At 40.0% G+C, this 23,533-nt stretch overlaps 1 protein-coding gene across 1 annotated transcript in view; it reads right to left on the bottom strand.

Annotated features, from left to right (window-relative positions):
• The window catches only part of LOC124266164 (E3 ubiquitin-protein ligase rnf213-alpha-like), a 58,801-nt gene that overhangs the window by 3,072 nt on the left and 32,196 nt on the right, over positions 1 to 23,533 (bottom strand). Inside the window, exons 2-4 of the mRNA XM_046700966.1 lie at positions 9,494 to 11,205; positions 3,597 to 5,313; positions 34 to 3,418 (exon numbers count right to left, since the gene is read on the bottom strand). Coding sequence (XP_046556922.1) covers positions 34 to 3,418; positions 3,597 to 4,652 — 4,441 coding nt within the window. The 5' untranslated portion in view covers positions 4,653 to 5,313; positions 9,494 to 11,205. The remainder of the gene's footprint in view (positions 1 to 33; positions 3,419 to 3,596; positions 5,314 to 9,493; positions 11,206 to 23,533) is intronic.

Below are 23,533 nucleotides of genomic sequence, written 5' to 3'. Positions count from 1 at the left end.
CACAGTGTTCTGATGAGTGCTGTGATGACAGACTCATTCTCTTCTGATTATCTGATACACTAGTCTCACTGATAGAAATTCCTGTAAGATATAGCTCTTTAGCGTCCATGTCAGGTCTTGAGAGATGAATAGCTCTATTCATCTTAGCTGCATCAAGAGCCCAGTTGGAAATACCAACAACAGCAACATTTGGAAGCTCTGTTTCCCCAGGTTCTAACAAACTATGAAGAACTTTTAGGGGATTAAATCTTGACATCTCTGCAAGTCCAATTTCATCCAAAATGACAACAGGTAGAACACTGTTGTCTTTGTCATTCTCTTTGTATTTCTCAGCTTTAGCAAATACCTTGAGGATACCGTCAGAGGTAGATGATTCAGATCCTTGGTATGACACACAGAACAACTGAGGCAAACTCTGGAAATATGGATCTTTTGAGTCTTTCCCCCTCAAGTTACTCTTAATCAGCTGCAGAGACAAAGATTTACTACAACCAGGTTTCCCTACAACAAACACAGGAATGTGATTAAGGATACAGACCAAAATGACAAATACATTTTCCTGGAGAGCTGTGTTTTTAGCAGTACCTTGGGGTAATTCCATTCTATTGAGAATGTCTCGTTGTTCACTTTGGATGATAGTTAAGATGTCATGCTCAGTTGTACTGACAAGATGTTTAGCAAAGATCATTGCAATTCGTTGTCTGTAGGTCTGTCTGCTACATGTGTCTGGTAGCCGAGAGTGGTATGAATGTGCTAATGCTAAGACCACAGAGAACCTTTCCATGTGAATACTCGAAGAAAAGCATGTCTCCTTTAATTTTTCCTTCTCTTTCAATGTCTTTTTAAACCAGTCAATCAACTTCCGACATCTACTCACATCACGAAGACTAACACATGATCCTGAGTGTTCCCGTTCACGGATAAAGCTCTGAGACATAACCAACAGTTCAACTACACAATTTTCTAAACTCTGCTGAACACAGCCAGTTATCATGCGCTTTATGTATGCCTTTTCATCGCTGTCACTCAGACTGCCATAATCCCATACAAAATCCACCATACTTTCTGGAAGAGGATTCACCCTGTACACCAGTCTAGACCTTTCATCTGCTTGCACTTTAGTCTCAAGTCCCGCAGTGAAAATACTCTGATCACTTCTTATCTTGTATGGATTACATGCTGCCATGACAACAAGATTGGGAGCAAGCCTCATACCATGGCATGTGTGATGGCAAAGAATTGCATTGATTAAACCAAGGTGGTTGCAAGTGTTGATTTCATCTAGAAACAGCCAAACTACGTCATCCAAGGAGTTCAAAGCTGTTTCATTCACTTCCAAAACACGTCTAATAATCTCATCTTCTACAATCCCGGCATGTATGTTCTGTATCTTTAGATCTACTCCACAGATCACAGACAAATATCTGATCAAACTTGTTTTTCCACACCCAGTTTCCCCAATGATGATGACAGGAACATGAGCCCTCGTTCGTAGTATGATTAGTATCATTTTCAATAGATTGTCAGGTGTCAGAGCATAAGACGAACTCATGTGATTCTTAACCTTATCAGATGTTGCTCCAGGTTTGAATCTGGCAATTCGTTGCAACATATCTTGAAGTTCTGTTTGACTTAGTTTTGAGAACTCAGGCATAACAGCTTTCACTTGTGTTTCAAAGAGTGTTTTCACATGTACAGGTACCAAACTTTTGTTCCTGTAAAGAGCAGAAAGTGTTTGAATGTCTTGATTGTGAAATGCAATCAGTAAATGATTACTTTCCTCCCACTGTATCATGGCTTCCACACGTTTTGTCATTGCTGAAGCTGAAGCAGAAGTAGCTACTAGATTTTCCACACTCTGATTGATATCAGCAGATTGACTCATTGTTAGAACACTGGCTGTCTGATCTTCCCGACATGCATGAACAGATCTTGTAGCAAATTCCCTTGACACATCAAGGAGAGCCCTGAACAACTGACTCTTAACATCTTTCAAATGTGCATCTCCACCAAGCATTCCAGATATGTTTGTTGTCCTGAAAAAGTAACTGCATGAAAACTTTTTCAATTGATCCGACAACACATTTAAAAATGTTCTCACGAGAGTGAAGGATATATCTGTTCCACTTGAAAAATACTTCTTGAGCATTTCTGTACACTTTTCCTGTGGCAAGGGCCTGCATCCAGCTTCACCGGTAAAGTACAAGTCAGTGGTGTCCAGTTTCCCACAGTCATACGCTTGCAAGTAGTGACAGACAACTTGCACAGGGCTGCATGTTTCATTGCTTACACAAAAATTTGCATAATTTTGCCATTTGAGCACTTCTCTTCTGAAACACAAAACTGTATTTAATGAGTTTCTAAGACTGTTACTGATAGTGTTCGCTACCTCAATACAAATTGTTTTTGTTGTGAGTTTCACTAGATCAGATCCATGGGAAACAAAACCTAGCACTATCAACTGAGTGAGAAGCAGATCCACTTCCTTGGGTTTAGAAAGCATTCCAATATCAATGTGAAGCAGATCTGATGATGTCAAATCAAGGTCGGACATCTTTTTCACAAGTTCTTTTGGGGTCATTTCTCCACTGACATGCAATGAGCAGACTCTCTTTTGTTTTGACCATGCCAGTTCCTGGATATATTCTGATTTTCCTTGACCTGGGACATCTGATAAGACAGTGACAACATCAGGCCATAATGTTTGAAGACATTCTTCCATTGCTGATTGTGACATTGGCTGCACTTGATGAACATTTTCTCCAAAATGATCTAAAAAGGAGTGATGAGCATTTCCTCTACAAATTATTGCCAGCAGGTAAGACTCTTCCTCCATTGTTTCAAGTATATCAACAAGCCTAAATTGAAGTTCACTTGACAGATTTTCAACACAGACAATGGAGAAGAGCTGATTTGGTTTCTTTTCCCTTTTTGCACCTAGACATCTTCGTATGAGAAGTTCAATGTCTTCCCAAAGTGTATCCTCTTGACAGAAAAGTACTTGGCTTGACATTGGTAAACATCTAGTTGTGTTTTTGTACAAAGCTAACAGAGTTGGTACAACAAGGTCACTATCATCATTCAAACCCACTAGAAATAATTCACCTTCCTGAACTGCGTCAGCGACCCTTCCAGATTTAGTATCAGGAAATGGAGTCAACATTGTTGTTTTACCTTGAAACAAGATCTCTAACGTTTTTCCAACACTTTTCAGTCCAAAGGCATCATGTCCTATATCCTCCTGAACGTGGGAATATATGTCATTTCCTCCTGATAAATGTTTTAAGTCATAACCAGTAAAGGACAAAAGATCGGATATTTCTGTATCCACTTTACTGTGTATTGCTTTGAAGTGATTTTCAATTTGACGCAATTGTTCAGGATAAAAAGTTGAGCCAATAATATTGGTTTCTACTATCTCTTAATGCACTTTGCCAATTCACTAGTGTATTGCCATATTCAGTGGCACATTGCTGCAGATCTATTATGTTCAATGACACTGTGTATTTATCAGGATATTCTGGATGACCTGACTGACAGAGTTCAGTCAAAATTGAAACAATATTCATGGCATCATCAACAGACTGTTTAAATACTTCAAAATCTTCTTTGATCTTGTCCTGTTTTTTGGCTTTGCCTTTCTCTTTCACATCTGTATTCATTAACATAACTCTGCTTCTCAAGTCACTAATGTCAGAGTGTGTATGAGTCCTTGTTGTGTTGTGACTCCTGTACTTCAGATTTAAATCACATCCAGACTGGGATAATGTAAATACATACTTTGATCCTTGCTGGACAGCTTTCTTGACAATTTCTTTTGTAACTTCACCCCTGTTGGCAACATTATGAAAAAGAGCCTTTAGGCTGTGAAGGTGGGTGTTACACTCAGAAATCTTTTGATCCAGGTTGGTTATTTTTGAATCAGTCAGTGACTTCTGCAGCATTGTCAACACATGTTTCACTTCTGAATGGGGAGTTTCCCTAAGTATTGGGCTGAGAAATCTTTTCACATTTATCAGAGCAGACACAGTTGATTCTTGCACAGACTGTTCTGAGTGCTCCTCCACAGCATCAATTAGGTTACGCAGATCTTCCAAGGCGGTCTCTCGAAGAAAGTCTACAAGAAAAGATGATTTTGAAAGTTCCTCCAAAATATTTGAAAGTTCACCTTGAAGTATCTCACTTATCTGACTCAATATGTTTCCAGTCTCAAACAGCTGTCTCAGTGTTAGGTCATCCACATTATTTTCTTCAAGAGATGTAAATGCTTGCACAGATTCTGCAAATGTTTCCTCCAATTCCTGTAAGTGAAGTATTTTCAACACCTTCCTCAATATTTCAACTCTAGCAGAATACTCAAAGTATTTGTCAAACATGTGAACTGCTTTCTTTACCCAATCCTTTAACAACCTGTCAAAATGACATTCTGCTACTGACTGTTCAGATAGACTGTCATCAACATCAAGCAGGGGCCGCATGTCACCTATTCTTTGATCAGAGCCATCAAAAAGGGGCCTCCACATATTTTCATAGTCTCTTATACATTCAGAAGCAAGCATTCCCATCACCTTCACAGTTACATAAGGGTTATCATCTTCAATTCTGTCTTCTCCAAACAGCTGGCAAATGTCGTCTTCCGGATTTGAAGGCATAACTGTTTCTAAAATATCAGGAATTGATAACCACTTGTTTATCACTGTTTTAGAGATTTTCCAAAAACTTTGTGACTTTGAAACATTGAAAATATGATCACTAGACCTCAGGATATCACAGAAAGGGCCCCAAAATGAATGATCAAGAAGAGCTGATACAACTACTGATCCCGCCTGTACTTCTGTGTGCATTTCCTGAAACATTTTAAATGCAATTTTTAAATCAGGCAATTTTCCCCCAAAGAGATGTTTAAATTTGTTCAAAATATTAGAAATGAATTCGTCATCACGTTCTGCCCTTTTCCTAGCTTCAGGTAACAGTGACAGTGCTTTATCCAAGTCTTCTTTCTTGTAGACTGTACCAGAAACTAAAAGCATTTTGGTACACTTAGAATAGCCATCTTTCACTACTGCATGTAATTTCTTTGAAAATAGGAGGGACAATGTGTTAGAACACAACTTTTGTGCCATCTGGGCAGAAGCCCTACAAGCTTTTCCAAGGACAACATTTGTCTTTAGGAATTCATATTGCTCTGCCATTTCCAGAAGGTTTGTCCAGAACTCCACATTTTTCAACATCTGAAGAAAGCAGGTTTCATCATTCTTTGTTTCCAGTAAGCCACATTGTTCGATGCATTTCACCAGCATCTTTTCATACAATCTGAAAAAATATGCAAAATTAATACAATGTCATATTCTAAACAAAAAAAAAGAAACTTCACATGAGTTACTTTATGTTCCAAACATACCATATACGAAATGTGTTACAAGTGGATAAATCTGGCTTATGGACATAATGAGCGGACAATAAAAGAGGATTAAGCATAAGTACAGTACCTGATCTTACCTGCCGTCATGTTGGGATGCTGGTAACACAAGTTACCAGCATCCCAACAAGACCCTCGAATAAGCAGTCTTCCTATGCGTATACATTCAAAATTTCTTAGCACACTTATAAACCTTGATGGTGTTGTTATAGGGACTAATTCAGGACAGCCTTCGTCCAAATATTTAAAAAGTAAAAACTATGTACTCAAGACATGTGAGACTTTATTGTAATTATTTATATGATACTAATCTGTATTCTATGCAATCCTTATCACTTCCGCATTGTACATTGACATTATCAGGCAATTAATTACTGTATATGACATTTATAGCCCTAATTGGTCATCCCCTTTGGCCGTGTCTGCCATCACATCAACTGGTCAAGGAAGTGCTATTATCTTTCTGTCTGTCCATTTTTGAGTCGTCACCTGTCCATTGTTGTCAAAAACTGTATATATATGCTTACATCTACAAGTATATTGAATAAAAACAGAACGAGTCCGGTATTCCGACTGCCTGTGTAGGACGTCTGTGAGCAGGATACTGCCACTCGTAGGAAACACCCTGGGGTTGGCAGGTACTCCGCTCACCTCATTTATGTATTGTATATTTGTTTGTCATGTAACTGAAGAAGTTTGAACTCAACATATTCCTTCGTCTTGTCAACGTGTTGTACGTACACTTCGTCTTAATCCCGAGCTAGTTCCCCACACATTGACAGTGTGAATACATTGAATGCACGGGATTTACTTATCAATACAGGTTATTGATCAACTCAATCTGGTGATGTAATGTCTGACAGGTCACGTAAACACGTGTTTCACGTGCATGACCTCGGGTCAGATTTACTGTGGATGTCGAGTTTGTAAACCTTGAGGGAACATCTCAAAACTCAAAATGGCACTCATTGTGTTCCTCCAGTGTCTGGCAGGACAGGTAGCAGCTGTCCTGTTAGTAGTGTTACACACTCCGTGAAGACAGTAGTGTTCATTTATTGAAGGATATACGCTCCTCATCTGCTTTTTTCCTTGGGCTACTCTGGGACTTGGGCGGGTCATTTATGAAATTTATGGATCCATCCAGACCAGATATACATGAACCTTAAAAGTAAGAATTTCCTATCTAGACCATGTGGTACATTGATCAACATTGTGGTACTTCTTGTTCTTCCTGATAGTGTAAGTAACTCTAAAAACCCTGTCAACCCTGCATAAAGCTCCCAGATTATCGTATTAATGAAAGGACTTCTCATTTCAGATGTCATAAAATATGCAATTACTGTTATTTCGATACAGTCATGGAGTTACTTCATACAATTAGGTACAAATTGTCTGAACCAAAATATATTTTGTACACATATTTTAATGTAGCTTAGTACCTTTAAAATGAACTCTATACTTATCCCTACGCTAAAGAAACGAGCCCTACAAGAGGACGGAAAATAATCAGGAACTCAAATTACATCAAAGTGAAAAACATGGTGAAATTACATTTCTGAACATACCTGCATCGTACATTCCTTGAATTTTCTGCAGTGGTACAGGTAAATTAGTAATGATACCACATAAACAATGTTTTCATCCCAGGGACCTTTACACTTGGTAAACAAGTTGTGTTTTATAATTTTTATATTAAAACTAACAACACTAATACAATATTCTTCACAGTTACCAACATCCTTCACCCTGCGTTACTGACATCCCCACACGTTTTTTTAAAATGCATATTCTTCAACACATAGAGATCAATAAGACAAGAGTCATCAGAAGATGACATATCCCCCCGGCCCCCACATATTTGAAAGAACAAATCATCTGACAGTTACTTAAAGTCCAGCTTGATTGTCCAAATCATTTCCATGGAAATCAAGAGTAATATAAATGCCAAAAATCTGTAAATAGCAAAAGGTACCATTTCAAAATTTGCCTAATATATCTACCAAGTTCTGATGAAAGATATTGAATGCTTTTCAAGATGTGCTCCGGAAACGAAGCCCCTCCCTGTTGGGACTAAGTCCGAATCGTTTCCATCGAAACCGGGAAAAATAAATCTGCCAAATAGCAAAAGGTACCACTTTGGAATCTGCCTCACATATATGCCAAGATCTGCTGAATGATTTCATTTCTGAAGTTTTCGAGTAGTGCTCCGGAAACGAAACCCACCCCTCCCCTGAGACTAAGTCCGAATTGTTTCCATGGAAATCGAGAAAATAATCAATCACAAATATCTGCAAATAGCAAAAGGCACCACTTCAAGATCTGTCTCATATATCTGCCAAGTTTTGCTGAAAGATATTAAGAAGATATTACATGCCGGGGGGATAAAGATTTAGTGCATTCAATGTATGTAGTACTACACCATCAAAGTTTATCAGTGTGCTAAATAATTGTGATTGTATGCACGTGTAAGACTGTTAATTCGAGGGAAATAATCGCCAAGCGATCTTACCTGTTGCTATGTTGTAAATAGATTAGGGGTGTGGTGCACCCTCAACAGTCAAAAGCAGCATGACTTTTTTATTTCACCGACACTAGCCAACTTGTTCAATACTGTCTATGGACGCCTCTCGCATTCACAACAGCAAGGCAACATTGTCTCATTGACTGCCTAACACCTGTGAACACAGCATGAGACAACCTGCAACATTGATGTGTCAACATGGACTTAACAGTCTGAGATGTCTCAAAGCATGAAGACTTCTTTCTAGAGCATCCCAAGCGTGTTCGATGGGACTGAGATCAGGTGATCTTGATGGGCACTTTGTGACGTCAATACTAGCATTTTGCAGGAAATTTGGTGTCAAAACTGTTGTGTGTGGTGTTGCATTGTCATTGCTTAACGCCTCATCAGCAATTTTCCAACTATTTATGGCGATTTAATGTTGAAACTGGGAGGCCTGGGATTGATATTCACTGCTCAGACACCATGCTCACATTTTTCTGTTGGCAAATAGCAGCACACTAGTAAAACCTGATTTATAACCCCATTTCCATTTCCAGAAGTTCAGTATGTGTTATGTCTATAAACCAATTTTATCCACTAGCAACACACATTGTTCTAGTAAGTGTTTTACATAAAGTAACACATGTGAAGTACTGTTTTTGTTCAGACATAACTGTAGATAACTAAGGATCAGCAAAATGATTTTGTAGACATTGGTTGACCTAAGTAAAGCTTACACTTTCATCTCTTATCACTATTGTTCTTTTGGTAAAAAAACAAAGGAGTGGTTTGGAAAGCTGGCCAGTGTTGGGGAAGAGGTGGTCTGGTAATAGTATTTGCTCTACCCTTGGAAAGGTTTAGCCTTAGTATTTGCATTGTGAAATCGGGCCAGTAGACTATCCTTGTTTAGGAGACATTTACAACTGATACTTTCTTTTGAGAAGTCATTGCTGGAAAAATATTCTTACATTAAGCAGTCGACAAAAGGAAAAAAGTCAGCAAATTTACAAAGAATGTGCAGATATGCAAACATCAATCAATCGGAGGGCTTGCTTCGACCACACCCCCATTTTGTCTGGAAATATCGCCATCCATTTGTGTCAAGATCGTTTAGTTGAGTGTGAAAATTGGGTTTCAATCGACTTGCAGAAATAACAACAAATAATTGGTAGGTGCCATGAGTGGTGGTCGATAGGCCAATCATCCATGATAATGTCTACATTAAGTTTTAATTGATTGCATGCGATGGTAGCATAGCGATTGGCAAAGAAGGCGGGTGGGGTACACCGAAGTGTCCGGCCTTGTCATAATGTATTGTACTGTGAGGCATTTTGAGTCAGGCGGCATTTCGAGTCAGGAGTCATCTCAAAATCTTTAATCCTCGCAAAGACACGAGGGCCTGTGGTATGCACTAGGTCCACAGATGAATTTACATGCCATCTGTATGAAAGAGGAGTTTTGAAGAGAAAACCACCAGACTACTGCCAAACAATGGGAAGGATAGCATCGTCCAAAACCAATCATAACAATAATCTTTATCTTAAAATAGCCACTGGTTAACTAATACTTACTTTGAATAGTTTCTGCTTTGTGAATATCCAATCCAGGATGAAGTTCCAGCTTTAGATAGAATTATACCTATCATATCCGCCTGTTTTCCTTCTAACAGATAAGTCTGTAAATGTTCAGCAAAAACTTCCTGGCAGTGTGAATCTTCTACAAAATCAGTTTCAAGTAACTTGTCAACTAAGCTTTGCACATTTATTGTGTTCAAGAACATAAATGCTCTATCTTTCAAACACTGGACAAGCATACAATTGCATGAAACACAATTTGCAGACAAAGCACAGCCCAGATATTCATAGACATGTGGTAAATCATCAATTGGTCTGTCATATTGGCTATCTCTACAGTGTAACTGAATAGCTTTTTCAAACCATTTCTGGGTCAGATCAGGAAGGAAATCTTCCCTGCAACCATCCAAAAAGTCATGTTTCAACATCTCTGTGAACAAAGAGTGCAACAATTTGTTGCCTGACGCTGCCAGTAATTTCAAGACTTCAACACGAGAGGAAGGTTCAACAAAGAGATTGTCTGCAAGCAAAAGTGTCTGTAATTTGTGGCAGTCAAAATCATGAGTCTTGTGGGTGTTTTCACACATACCAATCACTTTCTGTTCCATATATCTGGCAATATCTCCTTTAACTTTTTCCCATTTGGAAAGCACTTCATGGAGCGCAACCATCTGCCCAATGTTTCTTGTCTTCATTAGAGAAGAGCATTCTTTCTCCACTTTCATACGAATGATAGTCTGGGTATCTGTTTTGAAAGAGCTTACATTTTCTTCCTCTGCCAGGGCAAATTCCAACGGTAAGTGCTGTAGCAATCTCTCAAGGAACTGGCAATATGAGGGTTCATCATCTGTGCTCACAAGACTGTGTGTTCCTCTGAGAACCGATCTCACGTGTTCAATGTCATGTACCTTGAATGTATTTGTTGAAATAGATTTCTGCAAGAGCTCGGAGAAATATTCAGGTGAAAACAGATGAAAGCAGTATTCCAGGACAGTGAAGAAGTGGCATGGACTTTTAGGAAATGGAACTTGACACAAACTTTCTGCAATCCACTGGAAAGCTGATAACATTGTGCTTGGGATGTCCTTTACAGAAATCATCTTGAAGCCTTTCAGGATTGACTGACAGATGGTTGGTGAAACCCAATGTGAACGCCTGATGTAATCTTGATTCGTAGAGAGTTTACTATAAACATATCCCAAGGCACTCAAGCTGCCAGGTGACATGCTGTGTATTTGATGTTCAAAACAGTTTTTCATCAACCTGAAGATTGATTCAATATCTCTGTGGTCCTTAAATATATTCTTTGTAAGGTCTTCAATTTGCATGAGAGCATCTTTATATCCATATGCTGAGATATTCATTAAAATGTGACTAACATGACCACAAAAACCTTCTTCATAGTCATATAGGCCTTCAATGCAACGGAATATGTTATTTGTTCCCATTTCATGCAAAGCATATGCTTTTTCGTGATATATTCGTGATACCCATTTATTGCTGTAACATATTCTGACTCCACAAAAAAGGTCATCAGCATCTGGAGGGAAGTCTACCTTCTGACTGGTCCACATATTTTCATCCAAAGACATCATTTTTACAGAGATATATCCACCAGCTTTAGATGAAAAATCAGCAAACACATCTTTGATATATTTCTTTTTCACTTCACTAGCAGGAATGTAGAAAAGTGCTTCTTTCTTGAGAATCTGAAATGATCATACAAAACAAAAGGCTAATTAAATGGGATTTTCTGAATAATTGTAATACAATTCTACTTAAATTCAATTTTTATGATGAACTTATGATGATTTTATGTAAAATGAAATGAGTTTTTAGAGGTCATCTGTTTAAAAGAATACCGGTAATTGATTATTGATGTCTTCACAAACTTACATGCAAATTTAATTGTATATTTGGGCAATGTTTAAGGCAATTAGTAGTCCTTTCATACCCTGAATAACACTTGTAGACTTACATATTTATCCAATGATCCATAATCAGCTCAACTTGAATAGTTTGGCATATATAATACATTTATAATTCCTCAAAGTTAGATTGACCATTCAGGGAGCTGAACTACAGTCAGTTTGTCTCCACATTGAGAATGATGAATTGGAAAATGCTTCAGAATCTGGAATAGTCTATCAAATGTCAAAGGGTAAATGGCAATGAATACTTTGTGCTCAAAAATATCTGCTGTTTTATACCCATCACTTGAAAAAGTTCTTTACAAAACTATCACATTGTTACATTGTCACAAGTTGATGTTTTTAGCGGTAGGCACTCAATGGTAGGAGGATCATACACATGCTACAGAATGGTACAGGGAATGACAGCATGACACTATTCTTGATTTTCGGATGTTTCGCAATTCATCATTTTCATTTGGAGACAAACAGATTGTAATTCAATTTTCTATTTTAGTTGTATAGTCCACAGGTCCTTGTACAATTTAAACAAGCATTGTCACTAAGTATACGTTAGCACCCTCCTCAAGGGTAATATGGATTTCAACGCTCGAGCCGTCAGGCGCAGAAGGGGGGTGCTAACCTACTTATACCACGTGGGCGCCAAATGGACTCGTACATTGCTTGTTGCACGTGCGTTTCCTGCACCGCCAAGGTTGTTATCCACATATCAACCTCTGCACGTGCAGATAGAAGGTTGATACACAGAAAATCAACCTGCCAGGACAATGGACATAACATACCCTAGTGGTATAAGGTGACATAATCCCCTGCCGCAAATTATCAAATCAAACTTATAAAGTAATGAAAGTTTAAGTTAAATGGCAACAAGAAGACAAAGTCATCAATATCCCTCACAATGGAAAATACTCTTCATGATTATGTCTACGAGTTATGATTATGTCAAATATTTAGGTGTGTATATAGAAAAGTGGAAGGAGAGTATTGAAAGGTTTTTAAAGTTCTGCTCAAGAAAGGAGCACTATCACCAATTTCAGTCTGTGTCAAAGGTGTTGCCATGGAAATGCCAAAAATATTTTATTCAGAAATCCAAAACTACCAAAAGGCACTAGAACACCACAAGATCTATCTATGAAATATGCAAAAATAGTACTAAAGAAATTGCTTTTTGAAAAACATTTAAGGGAAGTCTTGAAAGTCTTTGAAGAAAATCCAGTGAACTGTTTTTGAAAGTGTCGCCATGACCTTGAAAATTATGTGAAGGTCACCAAAATCGACTGGGCCCTGCGCCTTCCCTAGATAAAGCTTTGTATTGAATATGAAGAAAATCCAGTGAACGGTTCATGAGATAGCTTAACATGCAGGTTTACATGCTGAAATCTTCAAAGTGTCTCTGTGACCTTGAAAATTAAGTGAAGGTCACCAAAATCGACTGGGCATTGCGCCTTCCCTAGATAAAGCTTGGTATTGAATGTGAAGAAAATCCAGAGAACAGTTCTTGAGATAGCTTAACATGCAGGTTTACATGCTGAAAGCTTCAAAGTGTCGCCATGACCTTGAAAATTATGTGAAGGTCACCAAACTCGACTGGGCCTTGCGCCTTTTCGAGATAAAGCTTGGTATTGAATATGAAGAAAATCCACCTAACGGTTCTTGAGATAGCTTAACATGCAGGTAAAACGTTAAAGTCCCCTTGTGACCTTGAAATTAAGGTCAAGGTCACCAAACCTGACTTGGACCTTTTTCATACTGTGATGAACCTAAGTACCAATTATGAAAAGAATCTAGTGAACGGTTCTTAAGATATTCCAGTTCGTACGTACGTACGGACGGACGGAGCCCAATACTACATCCCCCGCTTCGCGCTAAACGCACGGCGGGGGATAATAAACATTTTATGAGTTTAGTGACAGTATGTCTTAGACAGTGACATTTGTTAACATAGTTGAGATTTACATAATGTGCTTTTGAACAGTTTCTAAGAATGTGTACACAATTACTGTTAATCCAAAATATTATCACCATTGTTAATTTGTAGATACACTAGCAAAACAATTGCTACAAATCATAGCCTTGACACTCAAACATGAAGTAGATTTCATTCTCATCTGAACCACATCAACACCTTTACATCCCATGAAACACTTCAGTATCAGCAAATTTAATCACAATTAATATCATTTGTCTGATTAATGAAGCTTAGACAACAATCAATATTTAATAAGGATTTATTTTCTTTAAGTTATCTTATATTCAATGACTGATCAGTATTAAAAAGAATATACTGCCTATCAAAATCCATTACGTAGAGGGTAATGTCCGAGTAACTCTCCATTCCTTAAAAATAATGGAGCCAAGGCCCCGGAGGGGCTGAGGCACATTATTTTTAAGGAATGGAGAGTTACTCGGATATTACCTTACTTAAATTACATTCAAAGTATTGGTAATATTTCTGTTATCCAAATTAAATGTCAAAATGACAAAATGAAGTCTTTAATTTGAAACTGATACACATCGCTCCATTCCTGAAAAGTAATGGAGCGAGCAGACAATGGAATGACGTCACAAATGTAATTTAATCAGGCCTTATGAATAGAAAGCGAAACAGTGTAATGTTACTGAAATCCTGACGGTACCAAACAAATGAAAAAACATATGAACACAGCAAATATTTATCAGATATAGCCAAGGTAACTCTTCAAGCAATATCTAAAATCCTCATACATAAAAATAACAGTTTAGGGTAGTGATCTTTAGATATACTTACCAACTTGCACAAGCAAATAAAACATTTTTCACTATACTTTACATGTATTAACTCTACCACAATCTGCAAACATACCATTACTGGAAACCTAACAATATTTACAAAAGTTTAAAAGGGGCACTGATCCAGAGCAGTTAATGTTTCATGCCAACAATCTAATTACGTCAGGTGGTGTGTCCCTGCTCCTTCGACCATCACAGTCACAGAGACTGGGCAGTAGTATTATAATGATGGTTCTATTACAGGGTACCCTATTGGTATTATTTTGGCTTAATTCCGTTCCCAGTGTCCAGTAAAAAATGATGATTTTTGAGCAGAGACATTGCTCAATGTACAGACAAGCTCGCCAGCTTAGGCCCGTTCAATTTGCCTCGTGTTTGACAGCCATTCCCGCCAGCATAATAAGTTCGTTTCGGACGTGGCATGCCTGTAGACAGCAGCTGACTACCAAGGGTCGGGTTGAACTATTTTTACTTTATGCGCCTGTGTCCGTATGCGTAAGTGGTGACACCATCAATGGCGATCCATCGTTTCGTGTCCATGGGCGACAGCGACATTTTGTTGAGGGTGATCCCGTAGATTTTGTGTTTGTCGCTTCTCAACGCATTCATTTGATGTTTGAACGTTTTATTCTTGAAGAAAGCTTGTTTGAAGAGGGTGTGTTTGATGCGTTGTTTCACGACGTATTTCTTGACCCCTTTGGCTTTTTTTATTTCGGCGGAGCCGGCTTTCTTGATCGAATACATCTTAGGTCTTAACCCAATGTATTCCGCGATGGGTGTCCCAGCACATTCGTCTTTCATCTTGCAGAGGGACTTTTTATTCGTTTTGTCGTGTAGGGCGTGGTCTGGGGGGTAATGACTTGTATCGTACAGGTGGATGTGGTTTGCCATGTCCTCGTACACGTCCTCGGTACGAATTTCCATCAACAACGAATCGGTGTTGGTATACAACACCTCGCATCGATCACCGTATTGTGTCTTAAGTTTATTGTAATAAAAGTCGTACATAAGGTACTTAGACAGGTCGAGGATGCTCATCCCCACGTAGACGGGCCGGTTCAATTTGATATGGCTTTTCGTCATATGTAGCGCTGCCAAGTTGTTATCAAATAGCTTACTTCGGTTAAAGGCTGGACTCACTATGAGTTTCCTTAGTTTTTCCTCCTGGTGTGATCTGACTAATTTTACATGATGCGCTTCCTTAAATTGTCCATGGTTTTTCCAAATACAGAGTTGTTCATCAGTTTGTAGAGGTTTTTCTCAAAGTCGCTCGTGGCTTGTTTTCTCAATTCTGTGTTCAACCGAATGAAAGGCTCCATCCAGGGACTTTGATCAAATTTTAGAACCCAATGTATTTTGGTAAGCTTCATTCCCAGCGATAAGTACAGTTGCAGATTCCGATAGTGAACAACATATTTTTTTCTTGTTCATCAAGTTAGGTATGAGTTTTTCCATGTTAGCAAGTTTGTTATCTCCCAACAAGTTTCGTTGATATTCGGACATCCAGTCTTGGTCAACCTTTAATCGTTCGGGAGCCAGCGGATAACTGTTGTGAGATGCATGCAATTCTTCGGGATAGTCCAAGTCCACTTCGAATACTAGTATGTATCCTCTCTCGAAGTTTTCAGGGATAGCCATAATGTTCTTCGGATTACATTTTTTGTTATCAACTCACTCGAACCCGCCCGTGGGTAAAGGCTGACTCATAGCCCAGCCGTAAAGATTATTGGCATCGAGATAGAGGAGATGGTTGGAGGGTTGATTCGGATTATAGTTTGTCATATATTTATGATTGGCTTTCGCATAGCGTTTCGATACCATGGAAATCCCGCCGCACACTCCTTTCTCGATAAACAGGAGCATATCGTAATCCATTAACAATTCCCATTTGACTCTTGTTTTCTTCAAGAGTGCATCCCACGACAGACCGGGGCTGGTGTAGTACCAAGCGGGGTCGAGTTGATATTGTTTCAAACACATCTTTCTAAAAATTTCGAAGACGTCGGCCAGCAGGAGCACATCTGTCCAGGTTCTCCCACACGTTAAGGGCATGGTCGTTATCGTCCTGTGATATATGGGACTCGGTCAACTGGCTATAAAAGCAGTAATCGTTTCTCCTCAAACTTAGACCAATCATCCATGTACTGTTCCTCAACAGCCTTCCTCAACAGCAGATGTCGAGTCGCCACGTCGGTGTATCGATGGGTGATGGCGAAGGTATCGTTGTCCTTCACCAAACTGTCGAGCGATGACAGGAGAAACTGAGCGCTGTCGATAAATCTCAGACCGTTTAACGAGAAGGAAATGTATTTTTCCATGTTGTTGGAGAAACACCACGGGGATTTGTATGGTTTTTGGATCGATTCTAAGCTTCAAGTGTGAGCGGTGCCTATGTATTGACCGGTGATGTGACAATGATCTCTCATGGAATTGTCGTTCAGGGGTTCCCGGCCTACGTGACAATATCTAGCTCATTGATGAGCGAGCTCATCCCCCGGTGTCATATCCATGGGGGCAGGGTCCGACAAAGCTTCCCTGATTTTTCTCTCTTCGTTTTGTAAGGACGTGAGAAATGTTTCGGCTGCATAGTGGCCTTGGTAGATCACGGGAGTGTTGGTTTGTCCATCATTTTAGGACGACCACATACCCAATCCCACAAGTTTCGTGTTTTGAGTTTTGTACGTGAAACTTTGTTTGGTCGTGTCAGGCATGATGTGTTTGACCTTTTTGATGAGGGCCGAAGTCGGCATACATCATGTACGGCACGGGCATTTGAGATTTGTGGTTGACGAATTTTAAGATGTCGGTTTTCCTTGGGCATGTCGATTCGGACAGCAGTCTCACCCACGCCTTGGCAATCCTCCCAGTGTGATTCCAGCCGGTCGGCTCACGTGAAGCCGTGCAGGCACCGTTCGCAGAAATGTTTCTTTCTGGCGTGTTTCGATTGGTCGTACAACAATCTGCTCAAACTTTTAATCGCCGCGTAGTGATACTCGTCACCTTTTTCGATGAGGAATAAATTGATTCTGCGCACATCATCGGACATGGAGCTGATTCGGTGCACAATGGTTTTATTGCTTTCGTGACCGAACACATTGATGGCTAAATAGTTTTGCTTTTCGAATCTCGTCCAGTAGGAGATGGGTGTGAGGCGTTCTACACCCGTGAAGTTGAACCCAGATGCCTCCATTGTAGGGTAGCTAGAACGCCTGCACGGATTACCTTTCGGTTCGTGCGAGGCAGCTATGACCGCCACCACTGCGCAATAATTATTAACATCATCCTCCCCTTTGGTTTTGGGGTTGAGGATGGCGCGTTTATCTCTGAAATGCTTCGGCACTGGGAGGTACGATCCACCTTTCAGTGGTTTGTAATTCGCTATGTCGAAATAAACTATGTTGACGGTATCCACCACCCATCCCAAACCTTGATGCGTCCATTTTTCCAACGATTCTTGTATTTTTTGGAACGAGGTGTCGATGGAGGAATCAATCGATTCTGGTTGAGTTAGGACTTCCTGTTTTCCTCTGAAATAAAGTTCGATGTATTCCACGCTACCGTCCGACTGAGGTATTTGGAGCGTCATTTTCATCGTCAGTTGAAAGTTGATACTTTTCAAATCGTGTAATTCTCCATGAAGTTTACTGTCGATTAAGGGTTTGATTGTATTGGTATTGATATTAGAATCAATCACCATTTTCGCAGTTCGATCAGCTTGGTGTCTTCCAGCAAGGTTAACGAGAATAATGTTTCAGTCCGCAACTTTTCACGAGAGTTTTGATCTTTTTTACGGGTAACATGTGTTATGTCCAGCAAGGTCATCAATTTGGCTTTCCTCATGCGAGAATAACCAGTCAGTCCACGACTTTTCGCGAGAGCTTTGAGTTCTCTGACAGTAGACATGTTGTATACCATATGCAAAAGTCAAATGTCTAATAGGTTGTTTTCAATGTGCAGGAAAAATTAGATTTTTATTCTGAGTAGTCAGTTTTGTTCGTTGAGATAATCTTTCTTCTTGTCGTAAATAAGTTGGTTCGGACTACGTTTGCCCTGTGGGCATTGCACAATCGATAATGGTATTTGGCCCCTATTCCGCATACTTGACAGGCGTAATTGAAATGACCCCTTCTCACACAGTTGCCATGCAAGTGGCAATATTCAGCCATACAGCGCTTTTCGCATGTCGTGGGCTTGCCAAGCAATACCCACTTACAATGGTAAGTTCCCAAGGGCCACCTGTTGTATTGCATATGCAAAGTCAAATCTCTAAATGAATGTTTAAACACCCACGCAAATTCCATTCTCAGCCACAGGAATGTTTAACCACTGAGCTGACACACACAGAGCGTTATACAGGAAGTAGGTCAGAGATATCAAGCCAGGCTATCGCTTTGCTTGGCGTTTGTATGGTTTTGTTTGGATTTGCAAGGAGTTTGCTAGAATTTGCTTGGAGTTTGGCTAGTTTTCCTGAGAAAAAAATGGGAGAGGATTGGGAGAGGATTGGATTTCTCAGGAAAAATGGGAGAGGATTGGGATTTCCTAGGAGAGGATTGGGATTTCCATACAGACATATGGGAAGTATGGGATATACATACCCAGGAAAACTCAACCATGCCACAAAGAACAGATTTGTCATCGGACCAGATCCAAGAAATACGCTCCCTTCACGGTGTGCTCCCAGCAAGTGAGGTCAAAAAGCGCTTCGGTATTGGGTCAAAAAGGCTGTACGAGCTATGACAAGAGCCTGCTGCAGAACCTTCAACCCTCTTGCCCGCCGACAGGATAGCTCCAACCTCCAGCCCAGCCGTATTGCCTGCCGCAGAACCCTTGACCCTCTTGCCCACTGGCGAAATAGCTCCGACGTGGCCCACCATGCAGGACTTCTACAACCGCTTTGGGAGGCTAGAGGCTCGTGTGGAGCAAAACGCGACGATGGTGTCAGCTCGTGTGGAGCAAACCACGACGATGGTGTCGGCTCGTTCGGAGCAAACCACGACCATGTTGGTTGACATCTTGTCTAGGCTGGACAACGACGACAAACTCCGGGAGGAAATAAGGAACAGAATCGGGCTCAAAAGTGGACCTACCTTTCGCTAACCGCAGTGTTACTCTGGAAGGTCGTCTACAAGACCTGGGCCCTTATTCTCGAAACATTTGTAGCCCTAAGAATTCTTAACTTTGATCATAGCCAATGTGTTAAGAATGGGCTTAAGAAGTTCGTAGGACTTCAGAAGTTTCTAGAATAGCTAGCCTGGAAGCACAGCAGACCGGCCGAAGAGAAGACAGAAAAGCCCAAACCAGTTTTCACGGTCCATCCCCGAGACCCCTTCCACATGAACTAGGTAAAAAATGTATACGCAATTGGAAATTGCGAACTCCACTCCCTGGATTCTCAGGCCAACGCTCTACCATCACGCTAGCGGGACCAGCTGTCAAACACGAGGCGAAATTTAACGGGCCTAAGCTGGCGAGTTCGTCTGTACATTGAACGATGTCTCCGCTCGAAAATCATCATTTCTTACCGGACGCTGGGAGCGGAATTAAGCCAAAATAATACCAATAGGGTATCCTGTAATAGAACCATCATTATAATACTACTTTGGCAGTTGTCCACCTTGGCAGAATTTCTTCAACCTAAACAATAGGACATTAAGAAAGTTGAATATAATCCCTGTTGGTTCTTGTCTGATTGTAATCGATATTTTATCATGTCATGTAACAATGTGATGTCTATTGACCTATGATATTAAAAACACACATTTGATTTATTTGAATCGGTAATCTAAATCAACCCCACTCTGCCACTGCTAGAAAAATCTGAAAATTTATTGAGGTAAATAGGTATAAACTGGGGATGGGTATTGCAGAGAAATTTTCATATTGCGATATATTGTGATGCGAAAGCCTATATTGCGATGTGTATTGCAATATATTGCAAGAAGTTTTTTAAAATAAAAGCTACTTATAATGTAGTTAATGCTTGACTTATAAGGTAAAAACACAACAAAATCGCTACTCTTGATTAGGCTTTAATAAAAACTTTTAATCATGACAAAATAAATAAGATTTGTCACAAATGAAACATGAACAAGAACAATTTAGCATCAAGACAGTGGTTACTAGTTTGAACTAATTTCTCCACTCTCCAAAAAACCCTGAGATTTTAGACAGCAACTTGACCTGGTCAGGACATATCAGAGATCACTGGTTGTTAAGGAGTAAATATTTAAAACATTAAGATCCAAAACATTGCGAAACACTTGAACAAATATATTAGAACACAACTTTAAACCAAACTTAACTTGACTTCCGGTGTGGAAAACAGAAATATCCGAAGATTTCTGAGTGTTACGAAGTTTTCCGAATGCATTTGAAGTACCAGTTTTCGATCAGCACCTCCTATGTTACAGTATAGGATGTATGAATGCTACGAGAAAAGTTACAAGATCTTAGGCTTACGAGAGTTTTGTGAAACGGGCCCCTGATACATACATAACAAAGCAAAAAGGACTTAACACAAGCCCTTGTAACACATTATTACAAGATTCAAAATTTTCCCAAATTGATGCCTCAAAATGAGATTGACCAGTCAGAGAGCAGAACTACTAACCCCAACATGAGCCACTTATCAGTGGAAATCCAAGATTGTTGTTACCCACCTTATATGAGATTATATACCATCAGTAACCGTCAGCTTGGATTTTCTAACTCCCACCTCACATATAATATCATGATAGAATTTATTGTGTACTTTTGCACATATTTATTTATCGGATGATCCTAGTGATGCATGTGAAGAATCATGATGAAAGCAAGGAATTCCACAGCTATTTTAAGCGTGCCAAGGTTGTTGGACAGAATCTGAGATTTCAGGTTGATTTTGTTGATGGCGTCATGTACTGCTGGACGGTACAGCGATGGGAGTAAACCAGGTGAAGTCCTTCACCAAGTCTGCTCAGAGTCGGTCTATTGTGGAGAAGCTTTCTGAGCAGCCATTGCATCGTGTGTACATGCAGTGTGTGGAACAGAACAGCAATCCCACCGACTCCTTCGTCTTAAATGTGAAACTGAGGGCTTTCTATTTGCTGCTCAGGACCAGTCACTTCCCACTCGCAATCGCCTAAATGTGATTCTTAAAGAAAAATCAATATGAAATGTCGACTTTGCAATGAATTCACGGAGACTGTCCAACACCTTGTCAGTGGATGCCCTTCCTTGGCACAAACATCATATCTTAAACGACATGATGGCATGGCTCGTTGCTTTTACTACCGTCTCCGACATGCCTGTGGCTTTGACTCCGAGGTCCATCCATGGTACGACCCTGAACATGTCCAGGGCATCATGGAAAATGATGCTTTCAAACTTCTCTGGAATAGGCCCATATACAGCCTGAGGAGAATTCCAGCCAACAAACCTGATCTTGTCCTTTTTGATAAAGCCAATGAATTTATTTATATCATTGAATTTTCTGTCCCTTTTGACACCAATGTGATTGGCAAGATTCAGGAAAAGCATGATAAATATGCGGACCTGGCCTTTGAAATGTCTCGCTTGCATCCCAAGTACACTGTCGTCAGGCTCCCCATTATTCTCGGTGCCCTTGGTTTGGTACCTCCTGATCTCTTGGCGCAGATCAGGAGAGTGGCTGGGTTCTCCACCAGGAGTACAGCCCTTCTGACACTCTGGGTAATGCAGAAGGCTGCAGTGTTGGGGAGCCTTCATATTCTCCGGAAAGTTCTTGGTGGGTTCGACTAGGCAGCGTTTCCTGGGAGAAGTCCCATTCACTGTCTGGGCTGCGTGTAGAGGGGGCGAGGGCCCTGAGCTGATGATGAGCCTTACCAGCCAGGATCACCCGAACCCTCTCTGCTGCATTTTCATCTTTAATCTGTAAAACATAATAATAATGCTAATTTGTGCACCTAGAATCCAACACGACGCTGCTCTCTGGCGTTACATAATTACCCTGATGGAATTGTAGTTTCAAAGCCGCTACTAAGCGCTACGCGTGACCGTATAGGTCCGTACATCCACTTCTAAGGTACCCATTTTAAACAGCTGGGTGGACTGAGTGCAGTGTGGACGAAGTGCCTTGCCCAGGGACACAACACAGTTCGAGACCCAGATCACAAGTTTTGGTGTCTCCACTGAGAATCAAACCCGGGCCTTTGGCGTGAGAGGCCACCATCCTAACCACTACACCACTGTGCTCCACATATATCACATAAAACACTGATAAGGACATCCATTATTTGAATCTTTCCTGTGTTTCTATATCATTAATTGTGATTGTGCAAGGATATGTATGTTTTAACAAGCAGTTGTCACTAAGGTGACATAATCCCCCGCCGCAAATTATCAAATCAAACTTAAAAAGTAATGAAAGTGAAGATCATAGTTTAAGATGAAGTTAAATGTCAACAAAAACATGACCAGTCAACCTCTCTTGATATCTTGTTCTGCAGCTGTTCAAACACAGAAATATTTTCAAGACTTACTTTGACCTTGACATGAATGTCATGGTGTATGAAATATGCCAAAAATAGTCATAAAGAAATTGCATATAAAAAAACATTCAAAAGAAGTCTTGAAAGTCTATGAAGAAAATCCAGTAAACCGTTCTTGAGATATCTTGCTGACAATCTTAACATAGTAAAGTCTTCAAAGTGTCGCTGTGACCTTGAAAATTATGTGAAGGTCACCAAGATCAACTGGGCCCTGGGGCCATCCCCATATGAAGCTTGCTGTCAAATATGAAGAAAATCCAGTGAACATTCCTTGAGATGTCGCTGACAAGCTTAACATGCTGAAATCTTCAAAGTGTCGCCGTGACCTTGAAACTTATGTGAAGGTCACCAAAATCGACTGGACACTGTGCATTCCTTTTATGAGGCTTGGTGTCAAATATGAAGAAAATCCAGTGAACGGTTCTTGAGATAAGTCGCTGACAAGGGTAAAACGTTCACGTCCCATTGTGACCTTGAAATGAAGGTCAAAATCACCACACCTGACTGGGACCTTTCGTATACTGTGACGAACCTATACTGTGATGAAAAGAATCTAGTAAACAGTTCTTAAGATATTCCAGTTCGTGTGTGCGTATGTATGGACGGACGGAGCCTAATACTATATGTGAAGGGGATAAAAAAAAGTTTTTGAGATGCTTGATGGGCATTTAGAGGTTGGAAGGTAACATGACAACTTTGGTATGGATTTACAACTTCTTTATTACTTACAACACGTTTCTGAGCTACTTCTTGCGCAAATATCCAATCTATTGCATAAACATCTCAATCAAAACGTGTCACTTGATCTCTGTATATCGCAATCTTTAATT

The sequence above is a fragment of the Haliotis rubra genome, unplaced genomic scaffold, assembly GCF_003918875.1.
Source record: "Haliotis rubra isolate DU_JTF1 unplaced genomic scaffold, ASM391887v1 Scf1233, whole genome shotgun sequence".
Classification (NCBI taxonomy): Eukaryota; Metazoa; Mollusca; class Gastropoda; order Lepetellida; family Haliotidae; genus Haliotis; species Haliotis rubra.
The sequence above is the reverse complement of the archived record's forward strand: the minus strand, read 5'-3'. Positions and strand labels throughout refer to the sequence as shown.